The sequence below is a fragment of the Paramacrobiotus metropolitanus genome, unplaced genomic scaffold (genome assembly GCF_019649055.1).
Source record: "Paramacrobiotus metropolitanus isolate TYO unplaced genomic scaffold, Prichtersi_v1.0 Parri_scaffold0000004, whole genome shotgun sequence".
Classification (NCBI taxonomy): Eukaryota; Metazoa; Tardigrada; class Eutardigrada; order Parachela; family Macrobiotidae; genus Paramacrobiotus; species Paramacrobiotus metropolitanus.
This window is the reverse complement of record NW_026570224.1, coordinates 1632557-1658209: the sequence shown is the minus strand read 5'-3', so window position 1 is coordinate 1658209 and position 25653 is coordinate 1632557. Positions and strand designations below refer to the sequence as shown.

Here is a 25653-nt window from a genome sequence, read left to right as displayed (position 1 = left end):
TAATGGTTGCTATCCCGTTACGAACTTTGTCGTATGTTGTACGAGGATCTAATCGTAAATACCCAAATTTTAACAAAATCTGGCGCAACACATCAAATTATCACTATATAATAATCGCGTAAGCCTTAACGAAATTCCCACTCTGTCGAGTTCGTCAGCCCGATCCATTGAATCAAAATTCCATCTCTACGTATCATTCGATAGCCCATGGTGTGTAGATTTGCCATCACAAGTCAGTTTTTAGAGAAAAACAAAGGTTTGAAGGAAAAGTTCAAAAACTTTAACATAGAAAGCCAATAGGAAAAGTTGAAAATCCACCACTGCAAAACTGACCACCCCACCACTGTCTCGACAGCTAAAACGCGTTTTGGTCAACTTTGCTGGGATGGGAGGAAAGTTCTTGAATCAGGACCACGTATTATTCCGTAGTATTGATTCTTGAATGAAATCATGAATTTTTCATAAGCAAATGGCGTCAGAAACAGTGAGATGTGGGTAGGAAAGAAGACCTAACAAAGTCTGCGAGTACTGTACGGAACTGCTCAAAACTGTTTCTCAATGAGCTGCCGTTCGCAGTGGTTTGACCAGTTTAAAGTTGCAACGTCTCCACGGGCGGTTGCCATTGGTACTGATATACCGTTGAAGCCGCAAAATTTGCAATGACTTGCGACTCGCAAGTTGAGTACTGTTAATTTGTTTTCTGTGGAACAAGATGCCCGAAAACGATGGTACTGCATGTTTAGGGAGGATGATATTGTATGTTTATGGTCTAGGACAGCAACCTGGCAGCTGCATATCCTACACGAGCTTCGTTAAATTAACTGCAGCAAAGCCATAGAAGACATTAGAAGTATAGCTAACAAGTTTTATTTGAGTGACTGCATAATAGGTAGTTGCTTAGCGGTCGTTAGGCGCGTCATCCAAAGGGAATGCTTCATGATTGAGAACGAGAGATTTTGCGAAACCCAATAATTTCCTTCGTTTTTCATAGAAGGCGGAGCCGCAGGCGACGCCGAGCTGCGCGCTATGGAGCTCGTGGAGCAGCAAGCGAGGCAACCTACATACTTTACATCTTCTGCTAAACGAGCGACGAAAGAAAATTAAGAAATATTACAATATTTTAAAATGGCTACTTATGTTTTCTAAAAGTAATTTCCTGTTAATTTGCGTTGCTGAATGCAAACAACAGAAAACCAATTGAAAGTCGGAAAATTTTCTGGTAATTTGATTGTCAAGCGGGAGTGTTTGATTCCGTCAGTAGTATTTCCAGACAGCCACTGCAAGGCTAATGCCTAATGGTACCTTACCTGTACAGTGAATTTCGAAACAGCGCGCTGAGAGAGCGAATCGCGATGGTAAAATGGGCAGGCAGATAATTTGTGTTTAACAGTAAATTACACAGCTACTGTTTTGCAACTGGGCAAATAATCTGAAATTTTGAATGATACGAGTAGTTAATTAGTTGTTTACTGTTGTGGTGCGAAGGATTCGTTCTGTAGAGCTAAGTCGAAAGCCGGTCCTCATGAGCCCTGTCTAGGGTTGTCCTGGCAGTCCAGAGACATCAGAATTTGAAAACAGTTATTTCTCTGCATTGAATTATTCATCTTATTTATTCGCGCAATCCGCGCCTTCATATTGTATATCTTCAGGGTTCATACTAATTCAGCTAACACCTAAACTTTGGTAAAAAATAAAACCATCATTTAATTAAACGAAGACGGAACAAACATGCACAGTCCTCGTTTTGTAAAGGAAACAGGTAAATAATTATGATCAACTCTTTCATTGAAGTAGCTGTTTTTTAGCGCTTTGGACCAGTGCCGTTAATTCCTCCTTCGATTTTCCTGTATCCAGTAAACCATCTTCCACTTCCGCTAACACCGTCTGCAACTGGTCATTTTGAGTCTTTATCGTTTCGATTTCTTTTTTCAGCTTCTCGTGTTCTTCGAGGAAGCGCTGGTTTTCCTGGCGCTTCTTTTCGCGACTTTTTCGTACAGCGGTATTATTCTTCTCGCGCCTTTGAGCATATGCTGCAACGAATACAGTGTACTGTAATGTCTGACCAGCAAACATTACACGCACAAATATCTGGAACAATTCCACAGAATTGCCCACTGTCGTTCTCCACTTCAGAACGAGCCAATTAATGTTTTTGCTATATTGTATTATTTTTACGATATTGTAATTTTTTACTTTCAACTCTAGAAATAATTTTTTGTAATTTATCACTTACAATTGTAGCGCAAAATTATGATACGATTATAATATGTTCACAACTAATGCTATAGAAACAAAATAATACATTGTTTAATATTTACTTCAAGAACAAAACCAAACGCGACATGCTTTCATTTCACAACGAAATGAAAGCATGGAACAAAATTAAATATTATACATTAGATAATATACATATATGTGCACAAAATAAATTGTTTGTACTTCTATGCTTACATTCTTCCGACGAGAGACCTTTGGAGCGTTTGCTGCTCGTAGCCGAGCTGTCGTCATCTCCGGACAACGAACTCGAGTTGCGCGACTGCTCAAACCGGGTGTCGTTCCCGTTTGATTTTCTCTTCCGCTGAAGTGCGTTCCTGGATGCAACTGGCGAAGTCTGTTGTCCCGAAGATGCCCGCGGTGAACTACCTGCCTTCCTCGGTTTCTGCGAATTTCTCTTTTTCATGCTTGCTGATTCAGAGGAGTATTCTTCAAGACTTTCATATGGCATACTGTCGATTTCTAAACCATTTAAATCAGTCGTTTCTTTCAGAAACTGCATAAAATCCTGATAGCGTTCTTCCAAATCACACTCTGGAATAAGGTTATTCCTCTCGGTGAATAAATCGTTCGAAAACGATGAGGAATCGGCAGACAAGTGGCTGTTCGGTGGATAGTATTCTTCTGTGGGTTCAGCCTTGATCGGATTCGGGAGGGATATTTCTTCACGCGGGCAGTGCCAAGGGTAAAACGACTGCTCTGCTTTGAAAAAGCTGTCGTCCACGGACGGCGTGGAGCAGCAGGAATCAGAGCGCGAAACAGAAGGTGAAATGGGTTCCGACGGGCAAGCTCTTGAATTCCACTGCGGATCTACTTGATGAAAGGAAAAATATCCAGAAAAACCCTGAGCAAAGGCCGAAAAGGGGACTTCAGATCCAGCGTCCTGCAGTGCTTCTGTTTTGGAATAATGGCAGATAAAAGGATCTCCAAACACATTAAACTGCAAAAAAATTCGCAAAACATAAGAGAAGTCAGGCTTCTTAAGTCAGCACCCGCACAGTCGTACTAGATTTAAAATCATATGGAAAAATGTCCAGAATACAAGAACGTTCGCAGCTGTCTGATGCAATACCATCAATACGTACCTATACTTCTATAGTTTACAGTTTACAATTTACAGTACAGTACTTAAGGATTTGGCTCGAACAGTTTTTAAAGTAACCCGACCCCCAGGAAAGATACGACAAGTCCTCCTAGCCGTCTCCCTGAGCGTTAAATTACTAGTGCCGTCCCACGCCTAAATGAAATGAAAACCAACTTTCCAACGGCGAATGTTACTTTTGTAGACAGACTACCTACTTACAAGTTGAGGTCCTACTACAACTACGTGCTGCTCAACGCTCGTAGACGACTAGACGTCCTGAAACGGACGTCCGGCTGGTTTCGAATCTTTCCACATTAATAATGTAATCAGTAATACCTCTCGCTTTAAACGCATTCAAATAAATTAAATAATTCAGTGCATAAAATACTACAGTACTATCAGAGCTGTGTGATAGTGTTGTGACCGAAACAAAAATTCTCACAAAAAGCAATGGGTCAGTAAGAAATTCGCTGAAAATCTCTCACTGATCTTGCGATTGGTAAATGCTTCAGTCTGCTTGTAAAGAAAGAAAACAGAAATTCAAAAATTATTTCGCGTGAACGATTTTACAGTGGGCAGTAGCGTAATAAGCTATATACACATTAATACATATCTATATAATTCTGTGGCAGTCGGTTTTACGGAAACCGCTTGCACTACAATGATGAGCAACGCAGGCAAAACCAAAAATTTAAAGCAGAATCATCGTTTCGATTTTCTTACCGACATGATGATATTATCACCAATTTGTGAGGATAACAGGCATTATACTGTTGGAGCAACAACTTAGCGTTGCCGCCTCGCACGCATGCAAAGTTCACAAATGTATCAACTTATAAAAGGCGATCGCCAGTTTGTGCCAACTTTTGACTTCCGGCGGTGTTGCCGACAAAGTGCGACGCTAGCCAAACCAAACTACTTTACAGCAATATCACAGCACCACGTGCTTTACCGGCAAACCACAAACCAACAGATCACAGTTGCAACAAGAATGCAAATCAAGTGCTAATTAGCAAGATGGTTATAAATAACAGTGAATCAGTGGTAAGAGTATTATTTATTATTAACTATAAATAACCAAAACTTCCACGGTTTGCTTTCACTTCCGAGTTCTCCAGAAACTGTTGCTTAAGTACTTTCAGATACAGCAGATACCTGCTGTAAGGATTGTTGATGAATTTACGCTGACTGGAAATTTAATACTTGTTAAATTCCACCGGCAAACTACGTAATCAAAACCGGGCGGGTTTCATTGGCGGAATAAGGTTGGGAGGGCTTATTGATTACGCTAGAGCCAAGTCGACTGTCGAGCTCCAAGCTGATAAACCGTAGACTTTGTTGCCAAAAATGTATCAACGTCGAACGTTCTTTCCACGCGCCAGACTGTCCGAACGCCGTCAGACAGGTACTGTAAAGTGTAATCGTATCGTACAATAATACGTGCTTTGTGCTTTGAGCGAAATGCTACAAACTATTACAATAAATTAAATCAAAACAGTATGATTGCTCATGAGCTTGAAAGTTTCACTTTTGCGCAGTTACTTTTACTCAAGAGCTTTATGAAATTACGAGAGCGACGAATGACTGCACTTAAACTTACGAAAAATTCCAGAAAGCAGTAATCAGAAAATATAATTAATAAAGGTCGGTGAGCCCAAAATCAGCCCCAAATCAATCTACGATACATTGTATTATACTGCATGCATACCGCAGTAACAGTTATTGTTGCTCTTCACTACAAAGAAATAAATCGTGCACTGAATAAAGCTGACGATTACTGAAAGTTACGAAACAGTTTACTAATCTTTAATTGGCTTTTACTTTATTTAATATTGCACCTACAAACAAAATTTCAGTTAGATTCAGAGCAAACTAAAAAAAATTTGCGCTTTTTTGCGCTGGAAAATCCAGTTAATCATTATCAGAATAAAATTTATTAATTAATTAGAGTGTTTGCTGGGAAATTACAAAACCAGTTAGATTACCTAAATTTATGTGCATCTAGAGGAGTGCTTCTGCACCTATAACCCGGCGAAAACTTAGGTTACTGTACTTTGTTAGCGAATCACACTATGTTGTTTGGCTGATTCCATGAGCATGTACAGATTATTCATGCAGCTATTTACGATGCGACGGAACGGCAGTCTTAATTATAATACCTTTTATAAATCCGCGGACTTTAGTTCACCAATTTCCACGATATGATTTAAAACCGCATACGCTTACTTGTCGTGCAGTCAGTGTCGCCTGTTCGCCGACGCGCCGGGCAGCGGAAAAAGATAACATTTGCCTGTTACCGATTGTCCATGTGAATTTATCTGTCCAAGCATTAATGTTCTAACAATAGAAAAACGCGACTCCCGACATTTTGATACGTTGATATTATGACGATCCGGAGACGGCACTCCTTCGAGGATTGTATGGCGAAGTGGCATCGGCTGCTTCTGTAAAACGTATGTAAACACTAAACAGACATATGCAAATACTAAATACATTTATGCATGCTAGAGAAATTTAGTTATCATGTACCCTGTGAAAGCCTGTGATGATAATTGTTGTAGACAAGAATACTTTGTGAGAAAAATAACCAATAAATATTTACGGCGCCGTTTAGTTATCACTATCAATGCTTCGGGAAGGTGTGGTTTATTTATGCTAACTCAAAATTGTGTGGTAATGCCAGAATCATAGCAATCAAAAATGCAATATGAAGCTTGGGTCCGGGCAGATATGAAGTTGTTATTTTATTACCAATATTCCGATAAATTTTAACGAGCCTTTATAGGCTATCAATTGTTAAATACTAAAGCAATGTAATATATTAGCTAGCGTTCAGGTTGATGTGCTAATTTGTTCACAGAAATATAAAATGTGAAAACTTAACAGCGACCTGACAAGACCTTTTGCAATTTGTAACCCTGCCTGCCTAAACTTACCAAGTAAACAAAGCCTTCTTCCAAACGCATACAGTGGCCGCAGTTAAGCATTTTATCTGCTAATATGAATTTAAAAGTGATATCAATGATGAGAACAAATATTTAGTTTATCTCGATCTAACACACAGATCGAGTTGGGCTAAACAATAATTTTAGCGTACAAGCTGTACAGAACAATAAATACTGGTTTCACGGTGCATCACGGTAGACCGTTTTAAGGGAAATACCATCGTAACCTTTGCAGTGAGGTATACTCGCTGCAGAACCTCGCTAGAGCTTGTAAGAGTATTAGAACTGGAACCAATGCTCCATGACCTGCTACTTCGATTTCCCTGTGTCTGGGTAAACGGCCCAGGTAAACAGCGGCGTACCACATTTCTTTACAAGCGCTTGATGCAAAACAGATACTGTAAATATTTTTCAACAGTAAGTGCGAAAGCTTTCTCGGACTTTCATAGAAGTGTATGGACGTTTTGCACAAGAATGTCACTAATTGCTGTCATTAATTCACTATCACTAAAGAGCCGTGACTGGCCAAGAATATCTAATAAAATATTTATATATTTTGGTGTATTTATGAGCTGGTTGTTGTGATTTTGGTGGTAATATCAGCGTACGCTGACGAAGTGGCACGTAAATTAATTAATGTGGCTTTGTGTCAATCCTGTCAATTAGTAAAATTAATACTATATAAGCACAGTAGACCAGAAAACTTTGATTCACTGATCCGTAGTCACTGGTCACTGTGGTCAGTATAATGTCAGATTCTGCCATATCCTCAAGTATTACATCTATGTCTTTGCAATACTCATACAGAAAATTCCGGAATAAAGTAAGGCACCTGCATTAAATTCTGGTACGTAGCTTTTAAAGGCTTCGGCCCTTACATCTGCCCAAGAAAGTAAGCGATGTTTCACATAACTATAAATTTATGATAAAAAATTAAAGGCTAGCTCGATCAGAAGACGCTCATAACACGATACGGAAGTGCAAATACTTACAAAACGTTTAAGGCATTTATTTAGGGTAGAAAAATGTCATAGCAATTATACAAAAAGTATAGTAGCGATTATAAGAATACAGCAACGTTACCATATCTCGATTTGCGTAAGTATATATATATATGCAAAGACTGCAGTTATAACTTATAAAAGGTACAAGAATATCGTATTAAATTACTGCCGCAGTGCTGTACAGCTACCAGATATACCATGGCATACCATTTATTTTGCCATGGCTATACTGTACATGTACAGTTGTACACTTCCCACTTCCCGTTGTGCCACCTGTAACAACGAAAATCGATGGAACGTTGCGGCTACCATACAGCTCTTAAAACCGGAATCTGTTATCCCGTATCCACCCCCCATTGGACTGCTTGCCTCTATCAAGGGCGATTCAACTTATGCTCATTCAGCGGACGGGATATAGATATATAAAGTGAATGCTGAACGAAGTGCAGTTCAACAATATGAAAAGTACGGTGGCGCATGGCCCATAACAAAATATTCTGGACGTTAAGGTAATCGCATACCTCTTCGCAAATTCCCAAGGAAATATAGTCGCTCTTCGCGCATCTGTTTCGCTGCATCAGTAATACTTGCAACGCTTTGACAGTGTGACCTTTCACTTTGCTCGACTTTTCTCTATTCCTAATTGTAAAAGGTCACGGTCAACGTCAACCTAGTAATGGAAAGTGAAAAGTTCGCCGTAGCAGGCCGTCAGATGATAGACTATGTCATCCAATATCTCGAAAATATTCGAGATAGAAGGGTATTTCCAACTGTGAAGCCTGGCTTTATGCGGGAACTGATACCCGCAGACGCACCGGACAAAGGGGAATCATGGGAAGCTGTATTCAACGACATTGAGCGCGTCATCATGCCCGGGGTACGTATCGTGACTTGCCTGTGAATATATAGATATATTGCTTACCGATTAAAATGAATAATAATTTTGATGTTGCAAAAAAAAATTTAAATTTATGTACTTAGTTAATATTATTTTAATTATGCCGAAGTGAAATAATCTTAAATGCATCGGGTTTTCTTGATTACGGTACTTTATAAACAATAAAATCACATAACACTGGATGGCTTTCTGATTTACTGCATTTGCTGTTTTGTTTAATTTTTTGTTTTGTTTATTACATTGGCTTGATAAAATAACATCGTAACTTGTCATCATAAGAGTTGGAGCGTATTGTTAGCTCAGATAACAGCGGTGTTCGCTTAGTCAAGAGTATGGAAGAAATTAAACGCTTTGTCACATTGTGGATTCGATCGTGCTAATTGATTGTACTCTGTATATCGTTTTAACTCTGCTCTATCACCTGTATCTTTTGGGATTAGGTCTTTCAGTTTATTATTGCTGCTTATTCACCAAAATTAACGAAGGTCTATTTGTCTTTATTACTTATACGATGGACCGCAAATATTTGCCCATGATGCGATGCGCGAGATGGATGTTCTGTTGTTTATTTAATTATGATCCACCTTACGGGTGCATTCGTATACCAAATAGCTCCATCTATCTGTATATTATATTTGTACTCTGTACCGTACATATATGCATCTACAGGAAATAGTACATATTCATAATACTTTGAGTAATCCTGACTGTTTTTCACATGCGATGTTACGAGCTTACAATATCATACGAGATACAAAAAAAATCAAATATGACATACCACTGAAATATCACAATTTGCCCTGCAATGCATATGTTAATGATCATAATATCACTAAACATATATGGTTATTCTATATAACTCAATTTAAGCACACCACAATTTTTGCGTAATATCCAACGTAATAGTGAAATTAATGAGCTCTTTTGTCAAATCTTTACTGGCTATCATAATGAAAACGGCGAAAAACCTTTTTTAAAGTATCAATAAAGCGATGTTTTTACATGAAGTTAAAAGCAATTGTAAGATCCTATCAACCGGTCAACAAAATTAATAAATATAACTACGTCGCGTAAGAGTTTACTGTCCGTTTGAATAAAGCCCGTCGCTCTTGTTGTTAAATTATGTATTATTGTTGAAGGGCTGACTCGTGAGGTTGTGTACAATATCAACTCAGTTAACTTGACAATGAAATTAACTCTCGGTGCATATGGACTGGATTACCTAAGCTAAATTTTGGGTAGTTTTCTATCGCTAGAAGTTAAAATCTGCATTAAATAAAAAATAATCGATCTGACTAAAACGTTTTATTTAATCTTTACTAAATCGAGCGTAGTTAACAAAATTAACAGCCTCCACAGACAACAGCTAGCAGAACTGAGATATTTATTGTTTCGAGATTCCTTGCAGGTCACACACTGGCACAGTCCACGCTTCAACGCTTTTTTCCCAACAGCTAATTCATATCCCGCAATCCTGGCTGACATTCTGAGTGATGCGATCGGGTGTGTTGGATTTACATGGGTAGGCATAGCATCTACATGGATAAATAAATTTTCTACAGGCAACAAGGTAGTAAATATTCATTACTTCATATGCTAACCACATATTCTGCAAATACTTCATGACTTTTTAACGATTATAGATCGCTTTCACCAACAGGATGTATAACGAATACCAAAGTTGTGACTTTTAAATCAACTTTAGGCGTTCATTCATGGCACGCGTTGCCGATCAAGCATGCTAACAGAAGTGTATGGTAGCCATCGATCTTACATCCTTATACTCCTAATGTTTGACAGCCGGTGCCGGAATGCATTCCCTTTCATTCTCCCTCATTGCTTCCGTATTTGTAACTTTCGTTCCGCTGACTATCGATAATTACAGAGATTCTGACAATAATTTGTGGACGTTAGCGATAAATGCCTATAATATACCTTTTCATCCACCACATTCGTATTCCCTTCGGCACCGCTTTTGATAGAATCACTTCACGTTTACAACAAGGCAATATCATTAGCACTATGCAAATTGGGGATAACTTATCGGTTTAGAGCTATCCAGTGTGTTCCATAATGCTTATTGAAAGTTTTGCCCTTTGATTATTTAGCGCAACGGAATTGTCGAGCTATATACGCGAATACGGTGACACATGTCAATGTTAATATTTTGTAACATATACTAGTACATAAGATATGTACATAATACGGCAAATTGTTGTACAGGATAATTATAATAAAAGGGGCATCGTTGCTTCCTTTTGCCGTTGCCGGTTTTAACACAAATTATTTGGAGGAGGGTTGCCTTCGATCATACAGTGTCACAATCATATTGCTTATTTCACATGTTGATATCAAAACAGATGATAAACCGTAGATGATCTGCGATTTACAATGTTTTTTTGCGCTGATTTACAATGTACTTTACGTTAACATAAAAGTTTTATTAACCGAAAATACAGTTACACTGTTACAATACTTACTAACAAGGTTTACCATTTGGGCAAAAAATCCCTATCTCGTGGTGAAGTTGGTCTGCACATGGTGGTGCAGCAATAGCCTGAATTTAGGTATCCGTTCAGTTTCCTTTTCAGTACCTCTTGGCTCTATTCTAATATTGTGGTATTTACAATCCACTTTTTTAATAAAGATATCGGTACCGGTACTCTAATTTCTGACCATTCTCTTAGGCTGCAAGTCCGTCTTGTACCGAGTTGGAAGTGGTAATGATGGATTGGTTAGGCAAAATGCTGAAACTGCCAAACGAATTTCTTTCCTGCGGCGGTGGACTAGGTGGCGGAGTCATTCAGGTAAACCAAAAGTTTTGGCTTCTCCATGCAAAGTACGATGTGACCTTAAATAGTATATTCGGTATATGTGCATTCATCGTCGTCAACTACAAATAAAAGCGGGTAAACGAAATTGCAGGGCACTGCTAGCGAAGCTACGGTTGTGGCTCTCCTTGCAGCAAAATCTCGAGCTGTGAAAAAGATCAAGGAAGACCATCCGGGTTTTACGGATATGGATATCCTGTCGAAGCTGATGTGCTATGCTTCAGATCAGGCTCACTCATCTGTGGAGCGGGCGGCTATGTTGGGTAAGGAGCATGACAATTATAAAAGCTCATTTAGACTTCCTACGTCTTCCGGCAGTTTCCCCTTCTTTTTCACAGCAATAACAATAAAAGGTTTGCTGATAATTATTTTGATGGTACGCTCCTGCGTTCTTGTAGGTGCTCTTAATATCCGCTTGATTAAGAGCAATGATGACTTCTCAATGAATGCATCGTTACTGGAGGAAACCATAAAGCAGGACAAAGCAAATGGATTATTTCCGTTCTACGTAAGGCATTTCTTTTATAACTGCTGCCTTTAGCGTTAATTAGTACTGGTAATATTATTAAGCGCAAAGGCAAATTGTCATATAAAGGAGCTGTAGCAAATCTTTAGATGACATGGGATTAATAAACGTAAAGAGGCGCTGATTTACTTTTAATTTATTTCAAGGCTGATATCGATATCCCTTCAAAAACTAAAGGTAGTCTTGAATGTAGGAGGATATTTTGTGTAAACAAATCGTAAGAATCGATAAAGACGTATCGAATGCAGAATTAAGTACCTTTAACGGCATGGGCAGGTGGTAGCTACACTGGGAACAACTCCCTGCTGCGCATTCGACAACCTGATGGAAATCGGACCGATTTGCCAACGGGAATCTGTGTGGTTGCACGTCGATGCGGCATACGCGGGATCAGCGTTCATCTGCCCGGAATTTCGTCACTACATGGATGGTGTAGAATTGGCTGATTCGTTCAATTTTAATCCTCATAAATGGATGCTGGTCAACTTTGATTGCTCAGCTATGTGGTAAGACCGATGCTCCTGCAACTGTGTTTTTGGAAGTGTGAGCTTTATTTAATTTATTACAAGACGAACTAAAAACGAAGTATCCATTAGTAATTAGTACTGTGAACGTTTTCAACCTATAATATACAGTGTAAATACGATACGTTTGCCGGTCGCGAAGAATATGGTTTTTATACATTACATTATGGGGTTAGTAAGCAATAAGTATTTAAATTTAGTATTATGACTGGCAAAAGGGCTTGTATACGTATACAAGCCCCTTAATAATCCCGTTATGTATCCTTAATCCCTTTAATAAATCGCGTTTGACAGTCAGCATGGCGTTCTTTTGATCCAGGGTAAAAAATAGCCCCGAATTAGTGGAAGCGTTTAATGTGGACCCATTATATCTACGCCACGACAAGCAGGGTTTGGTTCCTGATTATCGGGTTAGTGACCTTTTGAAAATCGTTAATGATAACTAGTACTGCATTTTAATTGCAAATGAGCGCCATACGTTGTTAACTTTTACAGGCCACATGTCCCAAAATTAAAGTAAATAAGTGGATCTTACTCTTAGTCATTATTGCAGTAATATTTCATTTCCGTAGCACTGGCAAATTCCACTGGGTCGGCGATTTCGCTCCTTGAAATTGTGGTTTGTTATGCGCATGTACGGAGTTGAAGGTATCCAGCGACAAATACGTGAAGTGAGTACGGTATATACGGGTATATGAATCTGTAGCTGATTTCCGGTCTCCTCTAATGCGGCTGCAAACGAAAGCGATTGTTGCATGGTTTCAAAGTGTTTAAAATACTTATAGAGATATTCGTCAATTGTAAGCGCAAATAATATTATAATAAGGAAGAAATTTCCTAAAAATATGATGAAAATATATGAATCGATTTTTTTCGGCTGAGTGTGTGACTTAACTCTTTTGTGGTATTTATTTAAAACGCAGCCACGGATCAGATGCTAAGTTTTGGATAATTTGTAGCAAGTCGCCTTGGCTAAGGAATTCGAACAACTTTTGGCTTCTGATCATCGCTTTGAGTTGGCTGTTCCCGTACGGATGGGATTGACTTGCTTTCGTCTGAAGGTAATAATAATATGTGCACTGATCAAGCACAAACTAGCTGTGGTTTATGATATAATTTAAACTTGCACGCAAAAACATGTAAGGTCACGATCAACTCCAAGCCGGAACCTCAGTTTAAACGGTCATTCAGTAACTAATTTTATTCACATGCTGCAGCAGTTAAAAGTTTTTTCAATATTAAAAATCCTTAGAAATCATATTATATATAATGATAATCATAATTTCAACAGGGTCCAAATGAATTGAACGAAAAACTGCTTCGACGCATTAATGAATCCGGAAAAATCTACTTGACTCCGTCTAAACTGCGAGATAAGTTCATTATTCGCTGCTGTGTATGTGCCTCGCGCACCACTTCCAATGATATCGAATACTCTTGGACAGTGATTAAAGAATTTGCTGACCAAATTTTGGAAGAACAGCGTGTGGGCTCCAAAGCCGAGCGCTAAAGCGAACTGCGAAATGAAAGACATTCTCGTAATGAGCAGACATATGTACATTCTCGTAATGAGCGGACATATGTCTAATGGGTTTCTCAAGTCCGCAGTTGTCCTTAACGATTTCACGAAAATTATCCCTAATTAATTACGTGCTATATCCGGTTTAATTTTGATCTGTTATGTTACTGTAACTGTTCGCAGCTTTGGTTTATCGTAGTGTTCGCATTTTTAAGGTACTTTAAAAATATCTCATGTGTACGTGTAGATTTGTTCTGCTGTTACCATCAACTTTGCTCTACATATAACGAATGTTTTCAAGTACTACCCAGTAGTACTGTACTCAAAAATACATGCATCACTAACTTGGCTGACCGCTATGAGTAGAAGTCTGATGGTGACAAACTGCAGTCTGCTTTATTTTCACAATGCCCAAGATCAGTTTATGTCCAGGATCAGTTTGTTGCGAACAGTTTTTGTCCAGGATCAGTTTGTTGCAAACATACATAATATTATGCGGCCTGCGCTGTTTTCTGACTTTGCTAACGGTGATCTTAAACTGCTATAAATGGAAAACAAAGTCTTCATTAGCAGTTATGGGGGTTAATAAAGATTATAACAGCACTGAAAGGTTTTAAATACGGTTACTGTACATAATTACCGGTAATCGGTATTATTTGTTTACCAACTGCAGAACAACTACCCGAGTACCACTTTGAACGAATTAAACACCAGGTCAAGCGATTACCCTTACAGTTACAGATATTACCTACAGATTTTAGTAAAGTACTTACTACTTACTCATCCTAAAGAAAGCAACACTGCTACACATTTCTCTTCAAATGAGAGGTCATAAAAATTCAAGATTCTGATTTCGGAGTAAAAATCGCAGTTAACCGCTCTCAGCCAAGTTAACGGCTTCATTTTTTTCTTACGCACAACTACTCCAGATATTAATCATATGACTATAATTATGTCGTTTATGTGGTAATGGATTTATGCTGCTTGCTTACAAAATTTACGTCAAAATTTGTCATAGGAATCCACGTAATCTTGCTAATTACCGGCGCCTTATAGCTGGATCACTAACCATGGTAAGGATGCATCCAGCATTTCGCGATGTGGCTTACACAAACTACGAATACGATGATACTGATTTTGTCTCGTCTTCAACACGTAAATCCACTAAGCACGATCAAAATTTGCTTTCTGCTTTTTTAACGTCCAGAAAAGGTGGCCATATTTTGTGAAAGAAAACCTGAGGACACCAGAGTCATCCAGTTGCACAACATCAAAAAGAAACTGCGGAACACTGGAGCACTGCCGCCAAGCCGCACCAATGAATGACTCACGGGTGCGGTATAGTTACTGTACTTACAAGCGCGTTGTCTCATAGAGCAATGCAGCGGCAGCGCACGTACAATACACTTGTCAAGTACGGATATAGTACGTGTACTGTATATCTATATGGCATCATCAACAACCTGACTGTCAGCGAAAGAAAGACTGGGGCGAGGAAAAGAGAACTGCTGTGTGCTCCAGTCCCCACATTTCGTTTGCAGACATGTTTTGAGCGAGAACGCGTCCACTATTTTCTGCAGTTGCAGACCAGCAACGAGCAACGGTTCCCCGATTATTCTCCTTGCAGTTTTTGCTTCGGCTCCCCTTGCATTTAGATTTCGCGAGTGATCGGTTCCTTTCATACCAAATTGTGCTTTCTTTGATCTCAGCGAGTATTAACGACGATAAGTAATGTCCCCTCCATCGTTGACAAAGCGTGGCTTTTACTCGCCTGGTTCTCCGGCTGATGTTCCATCACCGGACGGCTCTAACGATTCGGCCATTGAAAGTTGCTATAGTGGCACACCACCCCCGTCGGAAAATGTTCCTGCACCACGGAAACGCAAGGCCGTGGACAAAGAAAGCGAACAGTACAAAGCTCGTCGTGAAAGGTAATAATGCTGATTAACCGACGTTTTCTAGTTCGTAGTTGGCTTTTTTCCATATAGCAGATAGCTGCGAATATTTCAGGATGTACGAAAAAGAAAAAAACAGCGTAAGAATTTTACTTGAAAGGATAGGTTGAGTCTATGACCTACTGGGAATCGCATACGCACAGCAGTTTTTGTCAAGTGTTGAGTGAGATCGAGAAGTACAGCGTTTTCAAGGTTATTTTGAGGACTTTGTTACTTTTGGGTTTACCGTCAGTTCCACTGATAAAAGTGTCTGTTTTAATGTTTACGGTGGTTTTTTGTATCGCTTCTAATCTCGTGCGGTGCATGAAGTAAGCATTGAGGCTTTACGATTTTTATCGAAGTCTGACGATCTAGTCCACACAGAAGTTCACTTGATAGTCGATGATGCAAACATGTTGGCTGATGTAGTTTGTATTTCTGATGGAAGGTTTAGTTAGCAAATCTGCAAAAATTGTTGAATATTTAGGAATTTTACATTTTTACTGTTATCCTGTTAAAATCTGAAGGTTTTTAAAATCACCAGTTCAGTAGTGCATGGGAATTGTATAGGTTAGCGTATTCGAGCAACACACGTACTTCAGCACATGCGCGCCGTCAATACATTTTAATGCACATTTTTTTTTGCTTATAAAAATCTAATGTTCTTTATGTGTTAACAAATTTTGATGTATTTATACCAAGCATTCAAGGTTTTTCGTTAATTCGCTTGCTTAACTGCAGACATTGCAAGCGTATTTTACCTTTAGCTTTACAGTTTATTCTGAAAGAAAATTATACCATAATTATTATAGTTTTTGTTTTTGTGAAAAACTTTAATCCCAGCTTTAGGATGTCGCAAGAACTTGTGCGGTTTCGTGCCGCTGATATCAGGGTGAGCAGTGAGCGCCATTGAATGGTTCTCGTTGGTTCTGGCAGTAAAATGAGTAGTGGTGCCGTAATCAATCTTGCATGGAATCAGTTGAACTACGCTATCTTGGTTGTTTTTGGAAGTTATAAATTTTGTGGAAAAATCGCTTTAACAATATATTGTTTTACAATTATTTTGCAGATACGGTAGCTCACTGAAGCTGTTAAAACTTTGTACGATCAAAGATTGTCGTTTGCCTGGTATTTCTTTTTGCCCGACTTGTCGGCACTGCCGGCAATAACAAGCTCGAAGGTTTGCTGACGTGACCAAAAATTTACACCTGCGCGATCAGGTGTGAACTGTTAAACCCACTTGCATTTGCTTTAAAATTTATGGTTATTTCCGCCACCTTGCATCGTACGATTTCGTAGTTATAAATGGACAAAGCGTGAAGCGCAATTACGGCCACTACTCTGTACTACGAGAATAAAACATACTCGTAGTGGTCGCTGCTGCAGGATCAGTTATGACTTTGTTGAAGTTCGTTCTGTAGTTACATTGCCGCTTGATATTGGACCTACTAGGCTACTACTAAAATTCTGTTTTATGCCTCCCAGTTTTTATTAATTTTCGTGTCTGTCATTATTTTTAAAGTTCCCGAAATTCTTGAAGACTGATTCGAGGGCTTGGTTTTAATTAACACAACTTCAGTCAGTGGTCGGTTTGATACTGATGGTGACGTCATTTTGGCCTGCTTGGAGTAGCAGATCGTTCACAGATTTCTTTTACTGTGTGGAGCTTAGCAAGAGAAGGGAAGCAAGTTGGTTGCTCTGCGTCAATAAGCTACATATTAGCGAGAACTGAAAAATCGCTATTAACTGCAAAATAGAAATTGGCGATTTTAATTAAGATTGTACGTTGGGATATAATTCGGTTTGTTTGTTTTCAGAAACAACGAAGCTGTTCGGAAAAGGTGAGTCAATTTTGTCTATAATGATATCTGTAACGTTCGGTTAAAGTGCTGGAGAAGAGGTGCGAGTACGATTGCTGATGGTAAACCCTGTTTTGCAGTCGTGCCAAAAGCAAACTCAAGCGCCTGCAGACAGATACGCAGCTGAAGCAATTGCAGAGCGATAAGTCCCGCTTGGAGCTGCAAGTGGAGATGCTGCAGAAGGAGCTACATTTGATTCGCTCCTGGGTGGGCCAGCAGCCCAAGATGGAGCCCGGGGAAGCGGAGGCCGCGCAAACCGGAGGCGGTACTGTGTCTGCCATCTCGCCAAAGCACGCCAAATGAAAGTGTATTTGTATATAACTGCTGCTGGGCATCGTCGGTGGTTCGTATTAAATCATTTTCCTTTGGATTTCACAGTTTATGGAAGCGCCGTTTTCGCCTTAGGTTTTCTTTTTTACAAAAATGCAAACTGCGCGCTGCATGTTTGAGTCTCCTTTGGGATTGTACTTTCATCATTGTGATTTCGTCCGCATTACACACCGTTTCTTCTTTCATTACGCCGCCACTGTGCCGCTTTTTTGTTTTATGGATTTTTTTAAAAACAGTCTCTCTTTTTCTGTTTGTACGGGCCGTATTTTTTGATTGTCAGTGGATCGTGTTTGCGCAATATGGCTGCAGTTGTTATCTGTGTGTTGATTGAGCACGGCTGATGTTTGGAGTGTGCTGGTCCGAAGTGTTATCCGTCAAAAGACCGTTTGATAAGATTTCCGATGGACTGCGCACCTGGTTGAGCGTGCATTGCACTGCAGTCGTGTTGGCAGCTTGGCACGTCCATTAATCTGCTGGTTTATATGCGCCAACGATTGGAAAAGCGGTCAGAACGTTCCTTTCCTGTGATCATCATAATGAAAAAGATCTTAAAAAGAGTTTACGCCCCATTGTTTTCCTGTGGATCGACGATTTCAGCAGTAGCAAGGGTGGTTTTTGTTGTTTTATTGTCAGTATAGAATTTTTCTTCACCGTTCTGCATCGCAATGGAGGCCCGTTACTCGCCATTCGCACAAGATACGTTTTCTCTCGGTTTACGTTTGGATTAAACGCAGTAATGTGTTCGCCAGTTTTCCTATTGTTTGTCAGTTCTATTGAACGGTGTATTTTCTGGATAATTAATGCGTTTAATTGTTCGGATCTATCCAAACGTGAACCTTGCATTTTTGTTCTTTAGCGAAAACTGCCAAAAAAACCAAAAATGTTCCTGTAAATACGAAAAAATAAAGTGATACTATAATACTTGTTTATGGCCGCTGTTAACTGTTTTTCAGTCTGTATTGTATGCTCTGAGCATGAACAAAAACTTCAGTTGCTGAAACGAAGCGTTCAACATTTTTAAAACGATTGCCGGTATTCGGAAAGTATCTGAAGCTTTACATCTGCACATTTAATGAATTTCGTATAGGGTACAATTCAGCATATCGGCTGCTTCTTCAAACAACACAATTACAAAACTCGTAACAGTCAAAGAAAATTCAAGACCTAAGCAATTTCATGAGAACGGCTTAGCCCCATTTAGCAAGAGGATCATATAGCAACTTGTATCGTCCCACACCAAGCAACTCCTTTCTCATTTCCAACCTTTTCCATGAGGGTATGCCACTAAGATTTGAGTATAAAAACTTTTGCGCCAACGGCCATTTCAGGCGTGCCGGCTCCGGTCCAAATGGAGAAATTCGAGATAACCGCTTCTTTACCACCTCTTCCGCAATCTCCTTTTTGTCCCGATATCGGTCAAGGTAGCTACAACAATGTTATCATTATTCAAATGCTGATATTTCGGAACAGTACCGAATAAAATTATATCACCTTGTATGTATATCTGTAAATCCATAAGAGGCCTAGAATCCCAGACTACGCTTTCGCCGAACGGACGGACACAAAAAGCATAACGAAAGCACTATGCCTTCCCTACTCGTTTTGTCATAAATCAATGCGACATTTTATCTTCATTTTGCGTGTACTTTGCTACCTACTGCACTGGCTAGTTTTGTAAAACATCGAAATGATCCAACTGAATATGAGCAAAAATTCCCGCTAACCTGCGCGTTCATTATTCGCGCACTACTCGAGTAGTCATTCATTACTCATTCGTCATTGCGTCTACGGTTACGGTTACCGTATTCCCAATCATCCCAGCAAAACTTACACGTATGTTCTAAACTTACACGTTAAAAGGTATGTCGTCAGGAGGATATTTTGCCTGAGGTTCAAGATCCGGTGGGGGAGGCTCGTATTCGAAGGCAGGTTCCGCGATATCTAACATAGTAAGGTAAGTGGATTATAACAAAGCTGAAGCGTCAGTAAACAATTACAGTAGTACCCAAAATACTGTGAAAACAGTCCGTCACACTCTCATCCCATTCTGATAGAAAAAAAGCCAAACCGGCAGGCATCAAATCATCTTGGCGAGCACGATAAAATTCTTTCATACGAAAGATTCGCGCAGATAAAGTGGGCCTGGAAAAACAAAACGCTGGCCTGTAAATGACATATCTTGAAATAGATGTTTTTCGAATTTCAGGCAAGTACGCGTTTGAAGTAGCATGATGTATTTGAGTTCTCTTATTTTAGATAAGTATCTAACTACCTCAAGAAACATGCAAACGTACAATGCGAGGCAGCAAAATACTGTCAAGGTGAATTAAATCTATGGAACACCTAAATTCCATTGCAATCAAACAGCCGGCAATTTACTTTACCGAATAAAGCACACGGTTGTCGACATTTTACCTGAGTTCTGAAGTTTTCAGTGCCCTAAAATCCATCCGGTCCTTTTGCTGGAACAGCAAAAAGGCGTAACGATGAAAGCCGGTGCCTCGTACAGGTATAGGCTGGAGGTAATCCACGATTGTTTCGCCTTTGGCAACGTCTCCTCCAGGTATATTGCTTCTGTTGCAACAAACACCCATACATTTCAGTACAACGTTTAACGGCCGCTGAAGACGGAGAATTCAAATTCAGTACGGAATTTCTATTTGTTTGTAGCGGGAATCAGTACGCAAGCTAAATTTAGCAAATACGACACCGACAAATGGTAAATAAAACGAATAACTGTAAGCAAATGTAAAAACAATGATACGGAATCTTAGCAGCACTGTACCACTTACACCATCCAGTGCAAATATTCCGCTTCGGAATCCTGCAGATTCCCATCCAGATTGACCATCGTAAGTGTCCACAACGTATCATCTGGCGCGGCATAAACGAAATCGGGAACTTTCATGGCCTAGACGAATTCCAGTTACGGAATAAAAAAAAGCAAATTACTATAATAATGTTGTTACTATACTTCTATACTTATTCAGACGAATTAAGTTAAGTTATGAAAAGCGGAAATTAAATCAAATTTGAATTGTCCAGTACCAGAACTACATCCTTACATCAGCGGGTAAAATGTGGTTCCCGCGGTGCACCGGAGTATAGTAATCATCCGTGTGGAAGCCTGGTCGAATCGGTACATAGGGAATAAAATACGCCGCACCAAATAGATCCTCAAACACTCCATAGTGCATTGCGGCTCCTGATATCTGCTCGGGACCGGCTTCTGTTTCCCATTCATCCAAAACCTTGCTCAGGTCTGCTTTCACTAATAAATCCCACAAAATGATTACTGCTAGTGAAAGTTGTGAAACCAGCAAGAAAGCCACAAGAATTATGCAGAAGGTCCACTTTATCAAATTTTAGGTGACACCTTAAATGGAAACAACTGAGCAACTTACAAGTACGATGACGGGCAGCTTTTTCCAACGCTGGATTCCGTCGCACTTCGCGCAGCTTGATACGATAGTCTTTCTCAGTTTTTTTCTGACGTTCGCTTCCGTAGTCCAGCGGCATGCCAATGTTAATCAATCGCTCCACTTCTTCGTCGTAAGGATTCTCGGCTACAACAGCGTATTCCTGAATTAAACATAACAAGGGTACAGCTGCTAAAATTATGCGTACCTGCTAATCGCTGTTCTAAGCTGGGAAGTATATCAGGGCTATCTTTGAATCCAACGAGCTGAAATCTTGAGGCCCATATTCGAGGAAATCCAGGAAACAATCCGGTGCGCTCCAGTCGCTGCCTTGGCCGTTGGTTTATTTGCCGAGTTTGGGATTTCAGCAGTGACTCCGGATACCGAAAGACACTCCCGCGTAAAAATCCCGAAAGCCGCAGGGAAGTATTCATTTTTGGTATGAACACTGTGCTGTGACTTCCGGTGTCCGAATTCCTATATAAGCGATGAGAGCAGCAAAAAAGCTGCCGCTGCGTAACTGTAAGCAGCGCTAAACAATCAGGGAGCGCGGAGCATAGGCATCAACAATCTAAACGCATTCCTCGCAATACTCGTTTACTGGCATTAGTGATTCACGGCAAATGTTTGCTGTAAAGAATGTAATTAGTAATGACATATTTTGTTGACATATAAAACCCAGCAGTAAGTCAGTATTACAAACTGCCTTACAAAATGTAATTGATGACACTGCTCGTATGGCTAAAACAAATTAAAATAAGTAGTTGGGCGAAAATGTGCGAACTGCGAAGCTTATTAATTTTCATACTTTCTCCCGAAACAGATACCTGATGGCGATTCGATAATGATTATCTGCGCAAGTGGCAACCCTCCGAGATTTGGATCCGTGTTTGTAACCTTTTGTGGTGCCCCAATGCCCAAATACATTTTTACTACAGCAATGCGCTAGATCAGCCACGAATTAAGAATACGATAATTTTGGTACTACTGTAATTTTTGTTGTTGAAATTCCTTATTTTAAATTTCAGATTTGGTTTTCCTTTTCTGCTTCCCATAGTCGAAAGGCTGTAGTTAAACCCCAGAGAGAGGGAAGCTTTAAGGCGACGTATCGAAAGGTCCGTGTGACAAGCATCTCTCGAGAATGAGCTTGAACGAGTTCGCCCAAGAGCAAGCCTTCGAAGAAACTCCAGATGAATCCTTCGGCCTGGAACACGTGGAATCAGCGGAGAAGGCTCATCTGAATAAGTGCGATATCTTAGAACGTGGTAGCGTGGTGCTGTTTTTAGAAGTTATTAATCTCTTTCGCGTTTAGTCCCCTTGGGCTTAGTGATCGGGACGTTCAACTGGATCTCGATGAGTACTCTCAAGAAGACGTGGGCAACGGTACAGAGTTGCCAGATCCCGAAAACGGAACCGGACAGACAAGGTTATTTGAATCTCAGCGAGTTCATGGGGCAATTTATTTGATAACACACCTTTTCCTCCGATTAGCAATGGTAGCCCCGCGGAAAACAACGACGACGAGCCAGACGAGTCGGGAACGAGCAAGAACAGTGCGATTTGTTTTGAAATTGGTTTTTGATTTATCTTTTATCAGTAGCTGTTGCACATTTTCAAATTTTGTTGGAAGGGTTTACGTTAACCGTTGTCAGTTTTATTCGTAGTGCCTAATGCGGAGGATCTTTTTGGGAGTGATCACTCTGATGATGAAGGTAACGCTGCTGGTCCCTCTGCTTCCGAGCAAACTAAAGAACACGGCGAGCGGCGAAAAGCGGATGATGATGACGATAATGCCAGCCACACGGGCAGCATTAAGTCCGACCCCGGAGAGTAAGTTACCGCGGCGGACAGAATTTGTGGTTTATCGGTTGTATGCTTTGACCGCCATTGTTGTCGATTTACATTTTTTTGACAGCAGTGAAATATTATTAATATTATCAAATTAAACAAATATGGTATAGACCAGTATAAACTGTTAATTATACCGCGTTGCACGGTAATTACTAATTACTTATCACTGTTCGTTGATTTGGTAGTGATAAGATGACCGATTTCGATATCATGATGAAGAAGAAATCAGAAGAGCGGCGTCGAACACACAGGCGAAAGAAACGCCAGGATGTGGATTTAATTAACGATCATGACGAACGGATTACGGAAATCATTACGGAAATGAAGGCAGCAGCGGATACGGACCGGAAGGCCAATGCGCGCGGCGAATGTGCGACGAAGAAGATCACGATGCTACCTCGCATTATGAACATCTTACGCAAGCAAGACTTGCAGACCGCTTTTCTGGATTGCGGTATTCTGTCTCCACTTGCCGTATGTTCGGCGATTTTTTGTTGAAGATTCTTAATCTCTCGTGTGCTGAACCGAATCGAGGTTATGCTTTCGATGTTACATAAAATGAATTATCGTACTGGGACTTTTATAGGATTGGTTGGCGCCACTTCCGGACGGTAATCTGACACACCTCAAGATTCGCGAATCGATTCTGAAGATCCTTGAAGATATGTCATCCATTTCCCCCGAGCAGCTTAAAAACAGTGGTATTGGTAAAGCCGTTATGCTACTGTATAAACATCCGAAAGAGCTTAAGGAAAACCGGACTAGAGCGGGCAAATTGATACGTAAGTGCTAATGGATAGCAGCAGCATCTCTTAAGTTGAAAAGCGTTAAATTATTACCTACGAGTAATTAGTGTCTGAGAGCTGAGTGTGAACTGGAAATATGGAAACTTTACAGAGGAATGGTCTCGTCCAATTTTTGGAACTAGTACAAATTATCGCTCAATGTCTCGCGAAGAACGGATGGAGCGTGACGTGGAGTTGCTTTCCAAACGTCGTCTCAGCATGGACGAACAGTCGGACAGCGATGACGAAGGCGGTCCTTCTACTCCGAACAACCAGAAGAAGCGTCGCAGTACTGCAGAAACCCCCGAAGATGATCCGAATAAAAATGTTCCTCGCGCCAGAGTCCCTCAGCCATCCTTGAGAGATTACGTTATCCGTCCGCAATCGAAAATCTCTATGGAATCGGCGGAAGGCACACGTCGCGTAAGTTCATGTTCTTGACTTATGTATTTTGACATCGTTGCTATCTTTGCGGTGATGATGTTTCACTAGTTAAATTGCTGTTGTTCAAGCTATTGTTCAGTTGCCATTGTTCAATTGCTATTGCAAATTGCTTCACATGTTTGTTATTTCAGTCTTCGTCCGGGGCGAAGCCTCAAAATCGGTTCGAGAAGCGTATTCGGGGCATGAAAGAGCAACAGCGAAGCACCTCGAAGAGATCGGCTGGACATCTCAGCCTCGAAGGACGCAAAATGTGATCGAATATGGACAAAGATCGCACTTCCATGTAAAGGAGTTTAGCGACCCATGAGAAAGTTTTTCAAGCGGTGTTAAAGGAGCTCGATATTCTTAACCGGGCTGTTAATGTTGTTCTGCTTCCGCTTTCGAAATGCTATAGTCGCTATTATTATAAACTGGGTAATTTGAGTTTTTATAGGGATGTCTTCACTTCGTACATATCATCTCATTGATCTGGTGGTTACCATAACTTATTTGATTAGTGTGGACAGGTATACCGGGCTCCTGGGAAATTTGTTGTTTTATTCTGCGTTTTGGTGTGTGATCTTGAATCTTGATGCTTTTTACACTGATGCGACTAAGAAAATAAGCAAAGCACTTAATGCATTCAAGACGGAAGGTGACAATACGAGTATAGTAAGTAATAATTCGAAAATACTCATATATTTTAGCCTGGGAAAGATTATACTCAGATTCTCTTTAATTGTCTAACGGTAAACAAATGAACTGTTTATCCAAACATCGGTGGAAATTGTTCATAATCTTTTGTAGAAAAATAAAGCAGGGATTTTGAAAGTGACACTGGCCTTGCCTGTAATAAATTTCTGTTACTCTGACAAACCGACGATTTTTAACTAGCATTAATTTTAGTTACTCGTACGGTATTTATAATAAAGTCGGTACTTAAAAGAATACTTCTGATATAACTATAACCTATGTATAGATATACTGTACATGCATTTGCAATACTGTATACGATTTTATGCTGTAGGATATTGTCTAATGCAAAATACTCACAGTGTTTAATAAATGTAGCATAAACGGTAATGCCACAGCCCAATAATTTGGCTGTGGTAAGACTTATACAGTTGTTCTGTGGTAAGACTTATACAGTTGTATTATATTTATGGTTGTGTGTACATTATTGTACTGTACAATAAATTATCATTGGTCTACATAATGTTCAAATTTTGATAACCCTTTGGCTCTTTGGAAAAAAGGGAATATAAACGTAAAGTACTTACGATTAGTACTACATACCTACCGAGATGCGCTAAATCAATCTTATTAATAATTTAAAATTAGTATCAGAGAAAATTCAAAATATACTAGTTAACTGTTAATGAGAAAGTAGTGTTTTCTGTGTTAGTATTTTTCATAATATTATTACTGTTGTTTTAGTGAGGTCGGT

The 25653-nt window shown here is 39.8% G+C and overlaps 5 protein-coding genes across 7 annotated transcripts; 3 read left to right on the top strand and 2 right to left on the bottom strand.

Moving 5' to 3' along the window:
- Positions 1-1633: 1633 nt before the first annotated feature.
- On the bottom strand, positions 1634-5786 carry LOC129580694 (uncharacterized). 2 transcript variants are annotated; one of them, XM_055471344.1, is made up of 3 exons: positions 5585-5786; positions 2452-3214; positions 1634-2030 (listed from the first exon to the last, which is right to left on the bottom strand). In XM_055471344.1, exons 1-3 carry the CDS (start codon positions 5642-5644, stop codon positions 1783-1785), a joined length of 1071 nt encoding a protein of 356 aa, XP_055327319.1. In that variant the 5' UTR covers positions 5645-5786; the 3' UTR covers positions 1634-1782. The 2 variants fall into 2 exon arrangements, with proteins under 2 accessions (XP_055327319.1, XP_055327321.1); XM_055471346.1 differs by lacking the exon at positions 5585-5786 and adding an exon at positions 4082-4560.
- Positions 5502-14111, top strand: LOC129580691 (aromatic-L-amino-acid decarboxylase-like). Of its 2 annotated transcripts, XM_055471339.1 has the most exons (11): positions 5502-5811; positions 7551-8184; positions 9614-9727; positions 10893-11012; positions 11131-11299; positions 11435-11544; positions 11839-12068; positions 12406-12496; positions 12659-12757; positions 13046-13147; positions 13378-14110. In XM_055471339.1, exons 2-11 carry the CDS (start codon positions 7984-7986, stop codon positions 13594-13596), a joined length of 1455 nt encoding a protein of 484 aa, XP_055327314.1. In that variant the 5' UTR covers positions 5502-5811; positions 7551-7983; the 3' UTR covers positions 13597-14110. The 2 variants fall into 2 exon arrangements, with proteins under 2 accessions (XP_055327314.1, XP_055327316.1); XM_055471341.1 differs by lacking the exon at positions 5502-5811 and having other exon boundaries at positions 7961-8184; positions 13378-14111.
- A 965-nt stretch (positions 14112-15076) lies between these two features.
- LOC129580695 (CCAAT/enhancer-binding protein beta-like) lies at positions 15077-18649 on the top strand. Its single transcript, XM_055471347.1, has 3 exons — positions 15077-15536; positions 17357-17380; positions 17479-18649. The coding sequence occupies exons 1-3, from the start codon at positions 15337-15339 to the stop codon at positions 17699-17701; spliced, it is 447 nt and encodes a 148-aa protein (XP_055327322.1). The 5' UTR covers positions 15077-15336; the 3' UTR covers positions 17702-18649.
- A 110-nt stretch (positions 18650-18759) lies between these two features.
- Positions 18760-21920, bottom strand: LOC129580693 (39S ribosomal protein L38, mitochondrial-like). Its single transcript, XM_055471343.1, has 8 exons — positions 21356-21920; positions 21133-21294; positions 20794-20999; positions 20521-20639; positions 20144-20302; positions 19734-19870; positions 19579-19669; positions 18760-19153 (listed from the first exon to the last, which is right to left on the bottom strand). Exons 1-8 carry the CDS (start codon positions 21579-21581, stop codon positions 18916-18918), a joined length of 1338 nt encoding a protein of 445 aa, XP_055327318.1. The 5' UTR covers positions 21582-21920; the 3' UTR covers positions 18760-18915.
- LOC129580692 (protein IWS1 homolog) lies at positions 21880-24844 on the top strand. Its single transcript, XM_055471342.1, has 8 exons — positions 21880-22392; positions 22460-22573; positions 22639-22700; positions 22812-22977; positions 23184-23472; positions 23585-23780; positions 23896-24206; positions 24359-24844. Exons 1-8 carry the CDS (start codon positions 22289-22291, stop codon positions 24479-24481), a joined length of 1365 nt encoding a protein of 454 aa, XP_055327317.1. The 5' UTR covers positions 21880-22288; the 3' UTR covers positions 24482-24844.
- Positions 24845-25653: the final 809 nt, after the last annotated feature.